The sequence below is a fragment of the Streptopelia decaocto genome, assembly GCF_964273445.1.
Source record: "Streptopelia decaocto genome assembly, chromosome: 1".
Lineage (NCBI taxonomy): Eukaryota > Metazoa > Chordata > Aves > Columbiformes > Columbidae > Streptopelia > Streptopelia decaocto.
The window spans coordinates 76,183,987-76,201,872 of record NC_138663.1 but is presented as its reverse complement, the minus strand read 5'-3'; the positions used below and the strand labels follow the sequence as shown (position 1 = coordinate 76,201,872).

Below are 17,886 nucleotides of genomic sequence, written 5' to 3'. Positions count from 1 at the left end.
AAAGTTAAACAAATGCAGCTGTCAATTTTTTTATTGCAGTTGAGTATTTTTCCTCAAAGATAAATGGGGTGTATTTATGAAAATAAAGCAGAGATTTGTTCATGCTGTTTCAAACATGTATTATAGTGTTGTAAGGCTCAGCCAGCATCGTATCTGGAAAAATAAGACCACTTTGTTGTCTCTTCTTACGTTTGTCCCTTCCTCCAGGTAATTTCTGCCAAAGCGAGTGCCAGAGCTGACTCTCAGACACTTTGAGAGAAAGAAAAGAGTCTGAGGTTGAATTGAATTGTAGCCTTGAGTCTGAAGATGATTAGAAAAAGGCAACAATATTTGTTGTGTACAAACTAAAGTTTTAAAACATTGAATGAATCATGTAGTTTACTTCTAAGAATCTGCTAAACTTTTGTTATTTTTGACCCCAAAATTTTATTCTCTGCTACTTCAAATAGCAACATTAAGAGGGATAAGAAGTACAAGAAAGCTGCACGCTGTGGTGGTCGCACGGTGTGATCAAATAAACTTTATGGCTCAGAAATCTAGTGCCAGTCACCTTGCTGAAAGGCATGGTGGTTGGGTGGGATGATTTATAGCAACCTGTAATGATGTGGGATGTCTAGTGTAGCGGTGGCACGGGCAGCTGAGACCTGGGCTGCTTGATCTGCTTTGACACATCTTGCTGTTTGAGCTTGGCCAAACTGCTCCTCTGCATTGTTTTACCTATTTAGGAAACGGGTCTAAAATAAGTGCGGTACTTCAGGGTGCATAGGCGGAAGGCAGTTGGGAGGGTGAAATGATGAGAAATGCTTTGTTTTTGTCAGATTATGATGAAACTCTTGTATATCCTTTTCTTTTCTTTCTTTTTTTTTTTTTTTTTTTTTTTTTTTTTGGGGTGAAAGGATAGTAGTAACAAACTAAGACTTCAGTCCTGATAAAGACACATGGTCACACTATGGGCACAGCTGTACCTAGTGAACAAAGCAAACTGCCCTTCCTGCCATTAGATTTGAGCCTGTCTGTCTCGGTGGGCATGTTTTCTTAGGACTGGACCCCTGCTCTGATTTTTGTTGTTTTCTATGGTATGCATTCATGCATGTGCATAATATGGCATGAATTAAGTAATCTGAGTAACACAAACCCTAACCTCTATTTTAAAGGTTTTTTTGTTCTTAATCTATCTTGGGTGTTTAATGAGTTCTCGTGTAGCTAGAATGGTATTTTTTTAAATTGCTATTGATGTTAACTTAAGTAGCACATAATAAATGAAATGTCAGCTTCATATTTCAAAGACATTGAGTTCAAATCATACTAGGTTTATGACAATTGCCAGCAATTACTTTTCTATCAGTGCTATTAAAGATTCAGGAGTTAATGCTGTTGTCCCTTTGGTAAGACAGATAATTTTTTCCTGTCTGTTTCACATGTTAGAGAGTTCTTACAACATTTTACTCATGTACAATTATTTTTTGCTTTATATTGCCTTGTTAAGGAAGAGAGCATCCTTTAGCTTAGGACTGGAGGGCTACCTCTGGGAAACCAAGTGGATCAGGAAGTTGTATCCAGGCTGGAGAGGGAGTGCATTTGTCAGTGCCCCCAGAGCTCTGGGAAGTCTGGGTTCAGCTGGAGCATATGTTGGCATACCTGGCTTTACCTCCACAGAAACCTGCATGCAGAGAGATTGCTGTGTCTCGCTATGCATTGTTGTGTGGTTGGGCTGCTCAATCAGATTTGGCTCAAGAACAAGACTAGTAGGGCTTCCTTTATAGTTGGCTGTCTTAAAATCTTGCATGCAAGACAGAAGTTGCCTTTTTTCAGACTCTGTCCAGAGTGCCGCCTTGCAGGGAAAGTGTTTGGCACAGCTGCTGTGTGGCAGCAGAGGTGATGAGATCCCTGGCAAAATGGGAGCTAGGAGTCTGCCTGCCAGGAAACTCCCCTGGCACCAGGTGAGCCTGGGGGTCTTGGGGAAAGAGGAGGAACTGGGAGCAATAGCGCATGACCTCTAGTGACAAAGGCCTGCTCTGCTCCTGCCCACCCCAGCTCCTTCCTTAGGGAAGGGGAGGTACTCCCGTATTGTAGACTGGTCATCTAGCCACCTTTCCCTGAAATAATGAGACCAGGGCAATGACTCACCTGCTTGCACTGACTCCCTGCTGCAGGTCTTGTCTGTGAAGCATGGGAGACACAATGAAAAGCCAGCTCTTACTTGGTGCTTGAAGTAAACTTTTGCAGCCTGACTGGAAAGCTAAGGCACACATAGTTTTAGCTGGTGTATCATGCTACCTGAATACAAAAATTGTAGTGCCTGTCCCTGAAATGCTTTGTGTACAGAGGATGATACGATTTTGGGAGGGAGGAAAGGGGGGAATCATTTATGTCCTGAAGAACAATATTGATGACTTCTCAAGTTATAGTCCTGTGAAAAGCATTGCATCAGAAACACATCAACTGCTTCTTGTCTTCAGAAATTAGTTTTTACTTTTGGCAGCAGAAATAGCCACTCATGTCTGCTGTGTCAGCTGCAAATAGTAAAGCATATATAGAAGCTTAAAGTGAATAATAGTTATATGGGTCTTACTACCTTCATGGAGTGCAGTTTAAAATCTATCCCTTGAGAGTAAAAAAAAAAAAAAGAAAAAAAAAAGAAAAAAAGCTCAATTATCTTGTTCCTATATTTCATTAGTTTAATCAACATTCACTGTAATGGAATCTGTGTTTAAACTATCAAGTTACATCAATCCCAAACTAAGACTACAACAGTTGGGCACATGAGGTAGGCACTCAGGTCTGGATCTTGGTGTTTGGCTGTACAGCAGAGTAGTGGCTGTAGTTAACTCTTTAATGTCTTGTTGATGAAGTGATAACTGGTGGTATTAAAGCCAGGTTCAAACAACTCATGACAACTAGTTGCAGGCTATCAGTACATCAGTGTTCTGGAGTCCGTATATTTCCTTTATTTTTTTTTTTTTTAATCTTTCTCACTTTTATATTAAAAGATTGTTTTGAAGATGTTCCTGTAATAATAGAACATGTGATTAATTTGTCTGCTTATGTAGCTGTAGGTATAAACCTGTTAACATTGACACTGGCCTTTTGTGCAGGTGCGGTGTGCTTTATATATGTAAATATATACCTACTTCTGTGAAAGATTGTCACTTGCTGTCTTGCAAAAAAGATATTATTGTGTTGAGATGGTAATATTATATGGTCAGGGGCTCAGCACAGAATATTATTGAGAAGTAGCTAGCCAGTGAATAGGGTGTAGAGGCTTTCTCCAGCCCCTGCATTGCTGTTTTCTGAGGAGGGAAGCATAGAACACAGCCCCAGCTGGTGCTTGTTGGAGGCTCTCTGCTTTGTTTTCTCTACCATTCTCATTAGTATGAGGCTTTAATAGAAGTATTAAAAAAAAAAAAAAAGGTGAAAGTGGTCCAATATGTTTTAGTCATACATGTTCTTAAAGAAAGATTTCAGAAGTTGTAAGGGATCCATTAACAAGGCACATAGCTGTTGTGAACATCAGTACAGTAACTAAAGCTTGAATTGACAACTGCCTGGAAATACTTTAGAAATCTGTATGAGACTCAATGTATTCAGTATGCAGCTGGGAAAACATGATGGTTTAATGAATGCCATACATTGCCCATATAGAATCATTTTGGTTGGAAGAGACCCTCAAGATCACCATAACCTAACTCTAGTACTAAGCCATGTCCCTAAGAACCTCATCTATATGTATTTTAAACACCTCCAGGGATGGTGACTCCACTACTTCCCTGGGCAGCCTGTTCCAGTGCCTAACAACCCTTTCCATGAAGAAATTTTTCCTAATATCCAATCTAAACCTCCCCTGGCGCAACTTGAGGCCATTTCCTCTTGTCTTATCACTTGCTACTTGGGAGAAGAGACCATCTCCTTCCATGCTACAGTCTCCTCTCAGGTAGTTGTAGGCAGCAATGAGGTTTCCCCTTAGCTTCCTTTTCTCCAGGCTTAACAGCCCCAGTTCCCTCAGCTGCTCCTCATCAGACTTGTGCTCCAGGCCCCTCACCAGCTTTCTTGTAATTTTCTGAACTCTCTCCAGCACCTCAATGTCCTTCCTGTAGTGAGGGACCCAAAACTGAACACAGGATTCAAGTTGTGGCCTCACTTCCCTGGTCCTGCTGGCCGCACTATTCTTGATGCACGGGTGCATTATGTTAATACAACAGTAACTAATTTTTTAAATTTTAAGATTTGCGTGAATGAGGTAGGGCTGAGTTCTGCAAGATGCTGTATAAGCACAGAAGCTTATGGACAACGCACAGGACAAGAAGCAGCATGCAGCTGTTTTTTGTCAACAACACAAGTAACCTGCTTTCTCCTTGTCAATGGTGTCTCATCAAAACCAGCAGTTTGTTACAAGGATGCCTGTGTTCTGGAGTGTTCTGTCATTAGTTTTGAACTAACTCATTCACCCTTTCATTTGTGAATTAATCCCTTCTAATACAAGCAAACATCACAGTTGTGGTTGTTCAGGTATTGTTAGGCTGTGTCATACATAGGCTGACTACAGTAAACCTAACTAATGATCTCAGATGAGGGCAGCTTTGCTTTAGACTAGTATTAAACTCCAGGTGTGGTTGTTGAACTGTGTAAGTATTACTCCTACAAAAAACTTTATTTTATAGGGATCTTGAGTGCTGAGTTCATTATTTAGGACTGCGTGTTGATTGGGACCCCTAAGCTAAAATAAAATAGCTCTTGGCAAGTGCCTCACTTAATTCCTTAATTCCTTAATTAACTTTGGTCAAGATTGTTAGCTTTATTCCCCTCCCCCTGTTTGTTGTTGCTTTTTTTTTTCCCCTTCTTGTTATGTTTCTTTGAAGTAATTCATTTAATAGTAAAGTGAATAGAAATAGTAGGCTCCCCTAGTGGTACCTACTGTTGTTTAGTTTCACAACTTACTTGAACTTGGCTGTTTCTAACACAAGAACATTAACAGCATTACCATGATTACAAGCTGAAAGCTTTTAAGATTAGCAAAATAGAGTTGTAAAATGCAAGCTTTGTCCTGGGTTCTGTGGTATGTTTTTACTTCATTTTTCTTCTCTGATTTTATTGTTAGTATGCTATGGCAAATAGCACTAGGTTTATTTTTCCTATAATAACACCGATGCCTACTACAAACTATAAATCTTCATGGATCAATGAACAATATTGTGGGTTGGCAAAAATCTCTGACTTTGTATCTTGACATAGTAAACTTGGTTTTGAAGTACTTTATTATAATAAACTTGAACTCTGTTTCTGAGTGTGTTGGCCAAGCATGTTGGTATGCTGATAGATTCCACCCCTCTCACACCCCCTCCCCCCCCCAAGTGCTTACCTAAAGTCATTTATTTTTAAGGCATTTGAGGGGGTGGATTGCAGTTCCCATGCTGATTGCCTTGTTTTGCCAACTTCTATCAGTCAAATCTTTGCATAGCCTTTCAGCTCTCACTCCTAACTTGGAAGTGAACGTGGACATTTTGGTCTCTTATTTGGCCAGCTAATTACTGCTAGCATGACCCATAAACCAAAGCAGCCTGTTTTCTAGGTGGTGCCTGGGCAGCTGATTTTTGTTGTTGCTATTCCTTGCATCATGAGCTAATTGTGAGAAAGTGAGGTGAGAGGAGCCATTTCCAACACAGTAGCTATATCCTAGAGACCTCTTTATAAGGCTCATCTGACAATACCAGATTTTATGGGGCTGCTTAGTATGTTAATTGCCACAGTGGAAGTTGTCTCCTACAAATTTGAAGTGGAGTGTCTGTGGTGTAAGGAAAGAAAATGCATCAAATGAGTTACTGCTGATAACTACATTTATTCCAACTCCTCCACTCCATAGTTGCATATATAATGGGTACTTCAGGCATTTATGTGCTGAAATAAATCATTTTTTGAATGATGATCTATCATGGAAATGGGTATATGTAGTGCATTAAAATAGCCAATGATGGTTTTAAGGTCAATGGCAATTGTGGTGCTGTTCAGAAGGTCATCAGGATCATATATTTTAAAAGCAGTTGATCTTTCACATCTTTTTGTAAACAGTATCATGGCTTTTAAGTGAAGAGTGTTTAGAAAAAAATTAAAATGGTGGAAAACCTCAAATGCTATATTTTTGTAGCATTCCAAGCGTCGTATAGGGGGTACCAGATGAAAAAGGCTGCTATGCTGAATTAAACTGTGTTTGGCAGCAGCACAAAAGAAGCCATAGACAAAAGTTGTACTTCCCTCTACCCTAAAAGTAAACCATAGCACATTCATTGTACAGCTGGCTGTCAACACAGAGGTTGGAAAACAACACAACAGTTATTAAAGGATTCTAGCTTCTTCCTGAAGGCTTCCCACCCCAGGGAACTTGTGTTGTCCTGTTACGGATGAAAGGTCTGCACAGGGAGCTGGAGTTGCTTGTTTCCAATTCAGGCAGCCTCTGCTGCTCTCGTCCTTGTGTTCTGCTCCATGAAGGTTTGTCATGTCAGCAGCACTGCCACGGCCCATGTGAGCTGGCACAACACTGCTGAGGCCCCCAGGCAGTTTCCCTAGTGTCTGAACTAACTTGGGGGGCACAAGATGGTGAGCTAAGGCTCAGTGCCTCATTAACAGTTGCCTCTCTGATTGATGATATAGTTTAAAAGCAAACACACTGTCTCCAAATTTTGATTTTTCTGCGTGGCTGTATGAAAGATGTTCTAGAACTCTTTCTATTCTTGTTCTCATCCTCTGGAGATGTGTGTTTGTGTTTCTTTGCTAGATACCAGCATCGCTAGGTCACTTGCTTCAATTTTAGTGCCTTAAAATGTGAAGGAAGCCACAGGGACTTGTGCGGCTTCACTTGTGTTGTACAGTGTAAACTGGTACTCACTTCTTTAGTTACTGCTCTTTGTGGAGAGGATCTTCCCGAGATAATTTACAGTTCAAGTAAGTAGTGTGTAGACACTGTGCTTATCCCAGTGAATGGAGGAGCGTTTACTGTAACGCACCAGGAACAGTCGGTGGCTGCTCCCTCTGTGGGCAGGCAGCGCCTGCGGGCACAGACACTTCTGGGGTGACTCCGCAGAGCAGCGCCAGGGTCCTGCCTGCCCGGTTTACACACACCCTCCACCCTTCCCCCGCCCAAATCCCTTTCCCCCGTTTTCCCCTCGAACGTGGGGTGCCCGCTTGAGAGCGGCGCCGGAGAGCCGCTTGCTGTCCGGCAGCGCCCCCTGGCGGGCCGAGCCGCTGACAGCTGTGCTTGCCTTGCAGGTCGCACCGGCAGGTACACGCTGATCGAGAAATGGCGGGACACGGAGCGGCACCTGGCGCCCCACGAAAACCCCATCGTGTCGCTGAACAAGTGGGGCCAGTACGCGAGCGACGTGCAGCTCATCCTACGCCGCACCGGGCCTTCGCTGAGCGAGCGGCCGACTTCAGACAGCGTGGCTCGCATCCCTGAGAGGACTCTGTACCGACAAAGCTTACCACCCCTGGCCAAGCTGAGGCCTCCCAGTGACAAATCCATGAAGAGGAGGGAGCCGAAAAGGAAATCCCTCACCTTCACCGGAGGGGCCAAAGGGTTAATGGACATCTTTGGGAAAAGCAAAGAATCTGAGTTCAAGCAAAAGGTGCTCAACAACTGTAAAACAACAGCGGATGAGTTGAAGAAATTGATCCACCTGCAAACAGAGAAACTTCAGTGCATTGAGAAACAGCTGGAGTCCAATGAAGTTGAGATCCGCTACTGGGAACAAAAGTATAACTCTAGCCTGGAAGAAGAAATCCTCAAATTAGAGCAGAAGATCAAAAGGAACGAAGTGGAGATTGAAGAAGAAGAGTTCTGGGAAAATGAGCTGCAGATCGAGCAGGAAAATGAAAAACAGCTGAAGGAGCAGCTGCAGGAGATGAGGCAGAGGATCATGGAGTGTGAGAACAAGCTGAAGGACTACATGTCTCAAATCCACAACATGGAAAGTGGCCTTGAAGCAGAGAAGTTGCAGCGGGAAGTTCAAGAGTCCCAAGTGAATGAAGAAGAGGTCAAGGAAAAGATCGAGAAGGTGAAGGGTGAAATTGATATTCAGGGCCAGCAGAGTCTCAGATTGGAAAATGGCATTAAAGCTGTAGAAAGGTCTTTGGGCCAAGCTACCAAACGGTTGCAGGTAAGACGTCCGTTTTATCCGTTGCTAAGGAACAGTCAAAGACTTGACTGTAACTAGTTTCTCTTATACAGATTTGGAGCCCATGAAAGAAAACGCAAGCAAGTTTCCACAGTGAAGTGGGTAAAAGGAAGAAAGTATCACTTTAATTTACAAATGGTGTTTCAGATTTTTTTTTTTTTAAGAGCAGACAGTTGTCATTTCACCTGTGTCTATTTTACTCATTCAAACCATCTGAAAAGAAAAACAGGATTTAGTTATTTGTCTCGGGATAAACCAGCAGATATTTCGGTGCTTGTGTTCCTGGCTATTTGGAAGGCCTGAGTGGCCTGCAGGGTTAACACTGAGCACCACAACACCTTTCATTTATTCACGTGCTGTGGCTCACTTTCTTCCCCAGCAATTCCAGCTTGGTTTGCTACCATTCCCTCACTGCCTGGTGACCTTTGAGAAATCACTTGAAGCATATTTTCACTGTGCAGTTGTCCATGATAGAGAAACACCAGAGCTAATATCAGCCAAACTGGCAGAGGGCAGTCTGGCTGTCCCCATGGCAATACATCTGGCCACCTTGTCCTGCTTAGAGGGAGAGCTCGCTGGCTCCAGCAAGGTGCTGCTCTGCTGGTGGGTCTGGGCACCTCAGACAAATAATAGCTCCTTGAGGAGCAAGAGCACATTTAGGGCTGGTGGGGGATTGTTGTACTGCTGGATACTAAATGGGACCATAGTGCTCTCAGGCTAATGCCTTTAAAAGTTTAAGTCTTCAAACCTCTGTTGATTTGGGATTAGGTATCTTGAGGATTTAGGTCCTAGGTCTTGGCAACTCAGTCACTTATATTGTTAAAATTCATGGAAATTTGCGCTATCACAGCCTTTTCTGAGGCTAAACTTCTGGTTGTTTTCTAGGTCTGTCTGCCACAGATGAATTCAGATGAACAGTTCAAAAGCAGCACATGGATAGACGGATGTAGAGCTAAAATAGCTGTTAGCTTATAGAGCCTTTGTTTTAAAGAATAGCATCTCCAATTTCCTGCCTGATGTGCTGGTGTTCAGAATTTTGCTTTCTCTCCACCTCAGGTGTTTGCAGCACGTGTCACAGGAAAACCCAGTCTCTGCTTCCTTGCAGTTAATGATATCACCTGGAACTTGGTAGAGCAGGAAAGAATAAATATAAATGGAAATCCAGCTGCTAGCTGGATGAGGTGAAGGAGAGATTGTGGCTCCTGGGATTTTAGTGTGCAACATAAGATAGGACAGAGGCACTGCACATCAGTTTGAGTTGCAATTCTTGCCGCATACCTGGGATTCACAGTTACTATATTACACAGTGCTGCAGTTGCAGTGAAGGTGATTCTGCTGTGAATATGTAAAGGGATTTTGCATCCTTACTCCTGAGCACCCCAAACCATTTCAATATAAGCTGTTTTTACTAAATGAAGGGGGGTAAAAAATGTAATATTTTCCTCCAAAGCAAAATGTATATATTTTACCAATCCTTAGTAATACCTACTGAGGCTATGATTGAGTTAAAATCTTCTTTGCTTTTTTTTTCCATAAGCTAGGGTTTCATTTTCTGAGGCGAGTTCCTATTAAATACAGATCTTCCAAGCTTATTCTAAACCTAAAGATGCACTAATTCAGAAGTTCAGAAGAAAATACACTCAGTTTTATGTTATGTTACACACTTCTGGATGGAAGGAATAGAGAAATATTTTCTTGAATGCTTCAAGTTTGTAACACTCATAGAATTGCCGATTTGAAGCTATAAAAGTTGGGGTTTTTTATAAACCTTTCAATAAGGAAGGAAAGAAAATATTGATTCACTAAATTTTAAGTGATAAGAACAGGAAGGTGGCAATGTTTCATAGGATGAGAGAATTTCTAGTAATTTGTCCTGCCTCTTCTATTTCATTCATTTTCTCTGGCCACACCAGTAAAATTACTTTTCAACAAGATGAGGCTGTGTTCAGTGAAGGCTCAGATGCAGCACTCTTTGCTTCCCTGTTTCTAGAGAAAGATGTTAAATTCCAAGCCCTGCCTGCCCTGCCTCCACCCCACCTCCCATCCCACCCTTCTTCAAGTAAAAGCTCTCACTAAAGTTTCACATTTAAGTACTAAAATAAGAGCTTAAACTAATAAGATTTGGGGTGATAGTTAGCATTTCTACTTTTTTCCTGCGAAAGTTGAGAAATGTCGTTAATAAGTTATTTATTATGTTAGTTTTGTTAACCTGTGTATTTCAGTGATTTCTCTTCAGTGGCAACTTTGTTACAATATCGTTAAAATATGGAGCTGCAGAATTAACATTGTAGTAAGTAAAGACAGTTGAGAATTTCCTGTCTCCCAGCTGCCCAGTTATAGTCTAACAGGACCAAAATAAATTGAAGAATATTTTTGTAGAATTGTTTTAAAATTTGGAGATGGCTTGGTTTCTGTTTCTCAGAGAAACCTCATAGCAAATGAATGGAAACACAAGTCTAGCATGGGAAACTGAGACAAACAACATGACATGCATTGTCTGAACAGATCAAGCAAACACATGAGTGACAAAACAATTGACATCAAAAAGGTCCTAATTTAGACATCAGGTCAGTTGTGTTAAGTTTTTTGCTAACTCTTACATTCGGCCTCAGCTGTGACCTTACTGCAAGTTTAAAATGAAGAAGGGCTCTGCTGTTTGCGACCGTTCCTAGAACAGATCCACAAAACCATTTTACCCCAATCCTTCTCTGGAGCTCATGGATAATTCTGCTCACATGAGATACTTAGGGAAAAGAGCATTGACCCAACCTCCATCTCTTGCCACAATGAAGATGTAGCAGTATGCGCTGTGTGGAAATGCCGACAGACGGGGCCCATGCTCGCTGTGGAAGAGCACCGCATGCAGCTGTCAGCTAATGAAGCTGAATCTGGGGTGCCAACAGGGAATAATTGTAGTCTGAGACTGTCATAATCTCTTGGAGCTGTAGGTTCTGTATAACATGTGAGAATGACACAGTATTGAGGAAGATCTTAAGTTATCATCTTCTGTGCTTATGAAGGGGTGGTGAACCAGCCAGGATTGGGCCTTGTTGCATAAAACCCAGTATGCTTGCAGAGTGCGAGAGTTCTGTCAGTAAAAATCTACACTCTGAACAGAAAATGCAAAGAACAAGAAAAGAAAGGCGTTATTGTCCTTTTAGGAACAGAAGAACTAAATGAGATATCCAAGTCATGCTGGACACTTCTGGCAGAGCTAAGATTTAATGCCAGACTGATGCTCAGTTGATGTATTTTTCTCAGGTGATGTGAGAACCATCTGCTAGTCATCCAAGAAGCATTATAAAGAGACCAGTAGTAACCCCTAATGAGTAATAGCTAGTGTTGATTTGCTTTCTAAATTACGAGAGTGTTTTAACCTTCAGCTCTTCCATTTGAGTTCAAAAGTCAGATGCTTTCTCATAAAAAGTCAAGCATTAGTTGCCCATTTGCAAATAGAGTTCTTGAAATGCTGCTTTTTGCTCGCTACTGCTCAGCAGATGTTTTCTCTTTCCTGGCAGGACAGGGAACAAGAACTGGAGCAACTGACAAAGGAGCTGCGACAGGTCAATCTCCAACAGTTCATCCAGCAAACGGGAACGAAGGTCACGGTGCTGCCAGCAGACCCTGTTGAGGTGGAGGCCCCACATGCGGAGCTTGAGAGAGGTGCAGCACTCAGAATGCTTGTTGGGGGGTGGGAGAAGGGGATGGCAGTGCATTTACCTGCTGCATTAGCGCTAGCACTCACGCATGAAGTGAATGTTAGTGAAGAAGTTAGCAAAATATTAAAACAGCAAAGTGTCAAATATTCCTCTTCATTCCAAGGGCTTAGCAAGCTGTAAATAAAGTGCAGTATGTAGATAACTTCTCTCCCACTGTGCCTATGCATGTGTTTGTCCCATCAGTAACCCATTAGGCTAGCACCTTTTAAGTGTGGCCACCATGGCTGCAGGCATGTAAGCTGGCACGCAACCTGATTGCATGTCTGACATGGCTGCTCATCTGGGTTCTTCCTCTTCTGATGGGATGTGTTGTCAATGTGGAAAAAGGAATGTCTGGATCTCAAGCAATCCCAGACAGCAGCTGCATGGGAAGAGGAGCTAATCCCATTGGGCTGCCAGCCATCCAGAAGTTCTGCACGGGTGGCTCTTATGACATGTGCAAATTGAGATCAGTGCATTCTCCACATGCCCACATCTGAATCCAGCATTTCCTAGACAGAGACATGTGAGTGTTTCTGTGTGTCAGAACCATGGCACAAGCAGAAACTCCTCTGCTGTGGCTCAGCCTCTGCTGGGGTGTGCTTCACCCTGCTTGCAAGGGGCCTGTTTATCTCAGCATTCTCCTTAGCTGGTTCTGTCGTTCCCCTCAGAAATCTTTCTTACCAAAAGGCATTGGGAGGGTAGGGAAGTGGGGAGAGAAGACCAACCAGGCCTTAAATGTCAGCACTTGTATGAAGCTTCTCGATTAAGTGGGCTGGAAGCTGAAGCTTTGAGTTGTGTAGGTACAACCACTTTCTGCATATTACTGTATAAGTGTATTGCATGTATCCCTGTGTGCATTCCTTGTGGGAGGGTAATTATATTGAGCAGGTATATCTTTGTGGTTTGAAATGAGTAGGAAGTGGGAACCTTAGATCTCGTAACTTCCTAGCCAAGCATTTCATTTTTTTGTGGTATGTGGTATTAGTATTTCTGTACTGCGCTAAGCAGGAAGGGGAGAGGTATTCTACGGACATCACCCTTGATTATGACCTTTCTAACTGCCCTTTTTCTCTTGCAGAGCCAACATTTCAGTCTGGGTCACTCAAGCGCCCTGGGTCATCAAGGCAACTCCCCAGTAACCTTCGGATTCTACAGAATCCCCTGTCGTCTGGTTTTAACCCAGAGGGCATTTATGTATGACAGTACATACCTCTTCTGGAGAGGACCTAGCAAGGTACCCTGGACAAGATACACTTTTGTTTTTTTTTCTGCCAATGTGAATGGAAGAAGAATTTTTTTTTTTTTTTTTTTTTTTTTTTTTTTTGGTTAAGCCTACGTATTTTTTTCTTCTTCCTCCAACACACCCCTTGGAGCCATACCCTGTGCACTGATGCTAAAGAGACAGAAACTGTCCTGATTCATAATTGTCAAGGATGAACTTGCTATCAGCACAACTAGAGTGCAAAAACTTTCATTTGTTTTTGCTACTTCAGAAGTATTTGGGAAAGTATTGTTCCATGTATAGGCATAAATAAAAGACTGAGGCTGAAGGAAACCATGTATGCAACTTAAATGAGGTTTAATTTATTCCCTTTAATCAATGGACGTGTGAATGTTGACCTTTTATATTTTTATTTTTAACTTGTGAATAATCACGTATGGCTGTATGTCAGTCTGACAAGGTGACTTTAATTTGCGTGTACACCCATCCACCATTTGATCAAGTACAACAACATGCAATGCAGAGTTCTGTGGAGTGCCGAACCATTAAAATGGTTTCTCACCACTGACGCTGTTCATTTCTGTTGTGGGTCATAGTATGTCATTGCTACCTTTTAAGGCTTGAAAAGTGAGCTTGTGGGATTCACTTGCTGTTGAATCTGCCTTGAATGAAGCACCTAGTGTTTGAAAGATTTATGGAATTTAAAACTCAGCTTGGTAAAAGTATTTCCAGCATATGATTGAGGATGCACTAGTTAGATGATATTTTATTATATAGAATGTATATTTGAAATATTTTGACACATTGTATATGCCTTTTAAGAAAAGAACAATGTAAGAAGTTGTCTTCATATATCTTACCAAAAGAGAGTAGGAGGCTTTCACTGTGTGTGATTCTGTACTTTATTTTTTTCCACTAGCCATTACAGTGTTCTTGTTTTGTGGTCAATCTTGCTGGTGGGGAAGAAGAATAATTTTTTAAAAAATATATTCTCTTCCAGCCTTCCAAAATTCACTCAAGTTTTGTGGTGGGAAGAAACCTGGCAGAGTCCCATAAGTCAATAGCAGAGCTTCTACTGACTTGAGTGGGGCCAGGATTTCATTCCAGGTCCCCAGTGTTAAATGGTGGACTTTCAGCCCCTTTAAAAGATGTATTGCTGCTCAGTCACTTACAGAATATAAAGCTTACAAACAGGAAATTTCACATTTTTTGTAAAAAATGACTACCAAATGTGTGAAAGATAACATTATCATATCTTGGTGTCACTCTAATGCAATCAGAGCTAAGCAAGGATTAGACAGAACAGCTTCCCTGCAGAAAGTGAGACAGTGAGACCCTACCACGTAGCATGTTTGTTACAGGCAGTGAAACTAGATTGCTAAAGTCAATGCCAAGTTTGCAGAGACAGTGACTGGCATCGGTGGAACACGTTGTACGCATTCGGAGGCTGGCCTCATGGATGAGTTAAAGAAGGGATGGGTGTTACCTCGTTGCGTTTGGATTTCGTGTTCTAACAGCAACTCATATTGTCATCCCCAACTTTGAGAGCCCTTTGACATGAGAGGGGGTCACTGCGCTTTTGCTGCAGTACTGAATACCTGGACTTCAGACAGTGGCAAAATGCCAGAACTCCTGATGCCTTTGGAAGGGTCAGGATTTTACCACTGATGGGAAACTCCAAGCTTTTTGCCATAGAAAATACTTAAGAATTCTTAACGCCTAGCATCCTCTTGTGTCGATTTACTGATGTGCAGATAAATGTTAAGTTTCCTTTTTTAAAAAAGGACCTTCCTGATCATACTGATAAATGGAAGTTTTGTAAGATGTAGTACAAGATGAAGGACTCTTGAGTCTTTAATGCATTTTTTTTCTCCCTTTCCACTTACTAATGGCATCATATATTCTAAAAATGCTGCTGTATTTAGACTAACAGCAACAGATAAGGCTGTGAATATATAAAGGCCCTTTCCAAATGGATTCTGAATTTTTACTGTTTAACTTAACAGGTCTTTTTTTTTCCTTGTGAGCAAACTGGAAAAAGAGATGTTCCTACCTGAGGAATCTTTGCAGCACTCACAGATTTTACTGTTGGTTTATCACAGTTCCATGCTCATGTTTACTGTGCCCATAACTTTGTATTAAAAAAAAGTGTGCATATATATATATATATATATTCAAAAAGTGTAAAATATATATAGTTTGGGGACAATATCTGTCCAAGGTACTTGAGCATATATGCCTTACATTCTGGGTTCAATTTACAGAAATAAAATGGCCCTCTCCAGTGGATATCTTGCATCTTCAGCACCTCTTGATGTTACGAGACCTGAGGCACTCAGCACCTTGCAAAGTCTGGCCCAAATTATGCTGCACAGGGGTGGGGAGAAACACAAGGAAAAGCCTGTTGCAATTTCAGTCTTGTACTGAGATAAAATATTTAAGGCAGGTCAGCATACTTACCAGTTAATGTTATTGTCATAATTTGTGACTGGTCCATTTCCCACAGATGTCAGTTTGAGCTGAATTGGACTCTTGCATCATAAAAATTGCACTCTTTTTCTGCCAGGTTATTTAAGGTAGAGGGAGGAGAAACAGGATTATAGGATGAGAAAGAGCAGCTTTGGAGGGCTTGAGTTATGGCTTTGTAATAGAATCAAGGGAGGAATTTGCCATTTAAGTTACAAAATAGCATCTGCTGATTGCAGCAGCTGTTTGACAGAGGGGCCAGCCTGGAGCTGGCTGAGGAGCAGCCACTGCATCAGCACTGAGTGGACCCTCCTTGTCAGGGCTTTAATACATGTGGCAAGATGATCTGAAAAACTTTTACAGTTTCAGCCACTGTTGTGGCAAAGGAGAGGCTTTAGTATCCAAACCTGTCATTTGTGAGACACTGACAAATTCCCCTGCCACAACCATACTCCTCTTGCTTCTTGAATTCCACCCGGTTAAAGTTCTGTAGCATTTTCACCCTCTCTGTAAATAAACCAAAAAGAAATGGCATGCCCTTGCATTAAATGTGACTTGAACAATGTATTACAGTTACAAAAATTCCTTATGTTATGGCATTAGGAGTTTTGCTTCTAATCAACTGCAGAACCTCACTCTTTTTTTTACAAATGTAGAAAAATTCCTTTTCAGAAGTGTTTCAAACCTCCTTACGGGGCATTAGCAGAAAGGAAGCTACACATATTAGTTTTAACAAGTGCCATATTATTTATTGGCCAGCATGATAAAAATGGGGTTTTTTGCTTGTGTTAAATAGTTGAATACACAAGCACTATTTTCCAGTGCACAGGGAATTTATATGGAGAACTCCTGTAATTTATTACTAATAGAAATTAACTGTGTTACCTCTCTCATCCATGAGGATACAGTTTATTTTTGCTGGTGATGCTATGTTGTATGGGGAAAAGGGAGGGAGTGGGGTGACTATTTGAAAAGCCAGTAGGTTAAGGCCAAGGTGAACATTCTGAATGCCTGAGCAAGGGAGAAACCCAAGTCCCACTCCGAAAAATCATCCAGGAACCTGCCTCCTGTTATCTTTCTGTGGGACTTAGGTTCCCAAGTGCCTGAATTGCTTCTGGAAATGGTATGTGAGCTTGGAGATGACTTGCTTTTCTAAATCCTAGCAAGTTGGAAGGAAATTCTGGAAGGAGAGAACTACCACTAGCATTAGCACTATGCAAACATGCTGTCATTGTGAGGTAAGAGGGAAAAGACCCTTTAGTGAAATAAGTATCTTATCTTGGGGCAATTATTGCCTTGTTTTTAGCATGAAGAGTATTGCATTATTTTAGTGAACTGGGATCATATAAGTATGAGCAAACAAATTGATCTTGTACTTTTTAGTGAGTTATCTTGAAGCATATAAATTCCTGATGTGCATTAACTTGAGTGAATTGGGCCTTAATGATCCATGTAAATAACAAAATCGTATTCAGATATTTTTTTCAGAAAATAGTCTCTACTGGTCTGTACTGTATTAAAATAAGTGTCAAAGTGTTACTTTTATATTACACTTTTTTTTTTTTAAGAACATTGAAACATGCATGTTTATTCTATTTGCTACAGTATTTTAATGTTTTGGATGAAGGCCATCAGTTGTATGGAGATGACAAAACAATCATTCTGTCTATTTATTCAGTATTGCTGCTTCAAGTTTTCAAAATAAAGCTTTCAATGCCAATATAGTGACTGATTGAAAGCTGTTCTAGCTCTCTTCAGGTGTTTTTTTCTATGTTTATAGAAAACTAAATAAGTGAAACTTGGTATATAAACTGTTATACCAGCAAAGAATTATTGCAATAATATTGTGGGGAGGGTTGGGGGGGTTGGTAGTATGTATGTAAATTATGCATGCAGCGAATGCATTTAGGTCTCAAGTAAATGGAGTGCTGAAGAATGTTGAAATCCTTTGTGGTCTTGCAAGCAAGTTACACATGCAATCAAATGCTGATTAGTGCATCGTGCCAGCATGCCGTGCTTGCGATGGGCAAGACAAGCTGAGGTGGTCACGAAGGATCAACTCGGAGCCCTTTGAGCCAACTGGGATTTAAGCACATTCTTGAGTATTCCATAGATGTGTTTCCGAATTGGGCCTGAAAGCATGTTCTGATACAAAAATATTTCAGTTGCAGCAAGGATGCCTTGTTTCAAGCGTAGCTGGTACCTCTGAAAATCTGAGTAGTTCTGGGATGGATCAAGCATGCCTGCTCTATTTGTAAAGGGTACAAAAATGCAGAGAATGTTCAACCTCATGATCACCCCATGAAACTACTAACGAGGGGTTCTGACTGGA

The 17,886-nt window shown here is 41.4% G+C and overlaps 1 protein-coding gene across 7 annotated transcripts in view; it reads left to right on the top strand.

Annotated features, from left to right (window-relative positions):
* Positions 1-17,117, top strand: part of RASSF8 (Ras association domain family member 8) — a 92,241-nt gene extending 75,124 nt beyond the window's left edge. For all 7 annotated transcript variants that reach the window (XM_082043733.1, XM_082043738.1, XM_082043736.1 and 4 more), the window contains 3 exons: positions 7,258-8,147; positions 11,684-11,828; positions 12,945-17,117. In XM_082043733.1, the coding sequence (XP_081899859.1) occupies positions 7,258-8,147; positions 11,684-11,828; positions 12,945-13,066 (1,157 nt within the window). In that variant the 3' untranslated portion in view covers positions 13,067-17,117. The remainder of the gene's footprint in view (positions 1-7,257; positions 8,148-11,683; positions 11,829-12,944) is intronic.
* The last annotated feature ends 769 nt before the right edge of the window (positions 17,118-17,886 follow it).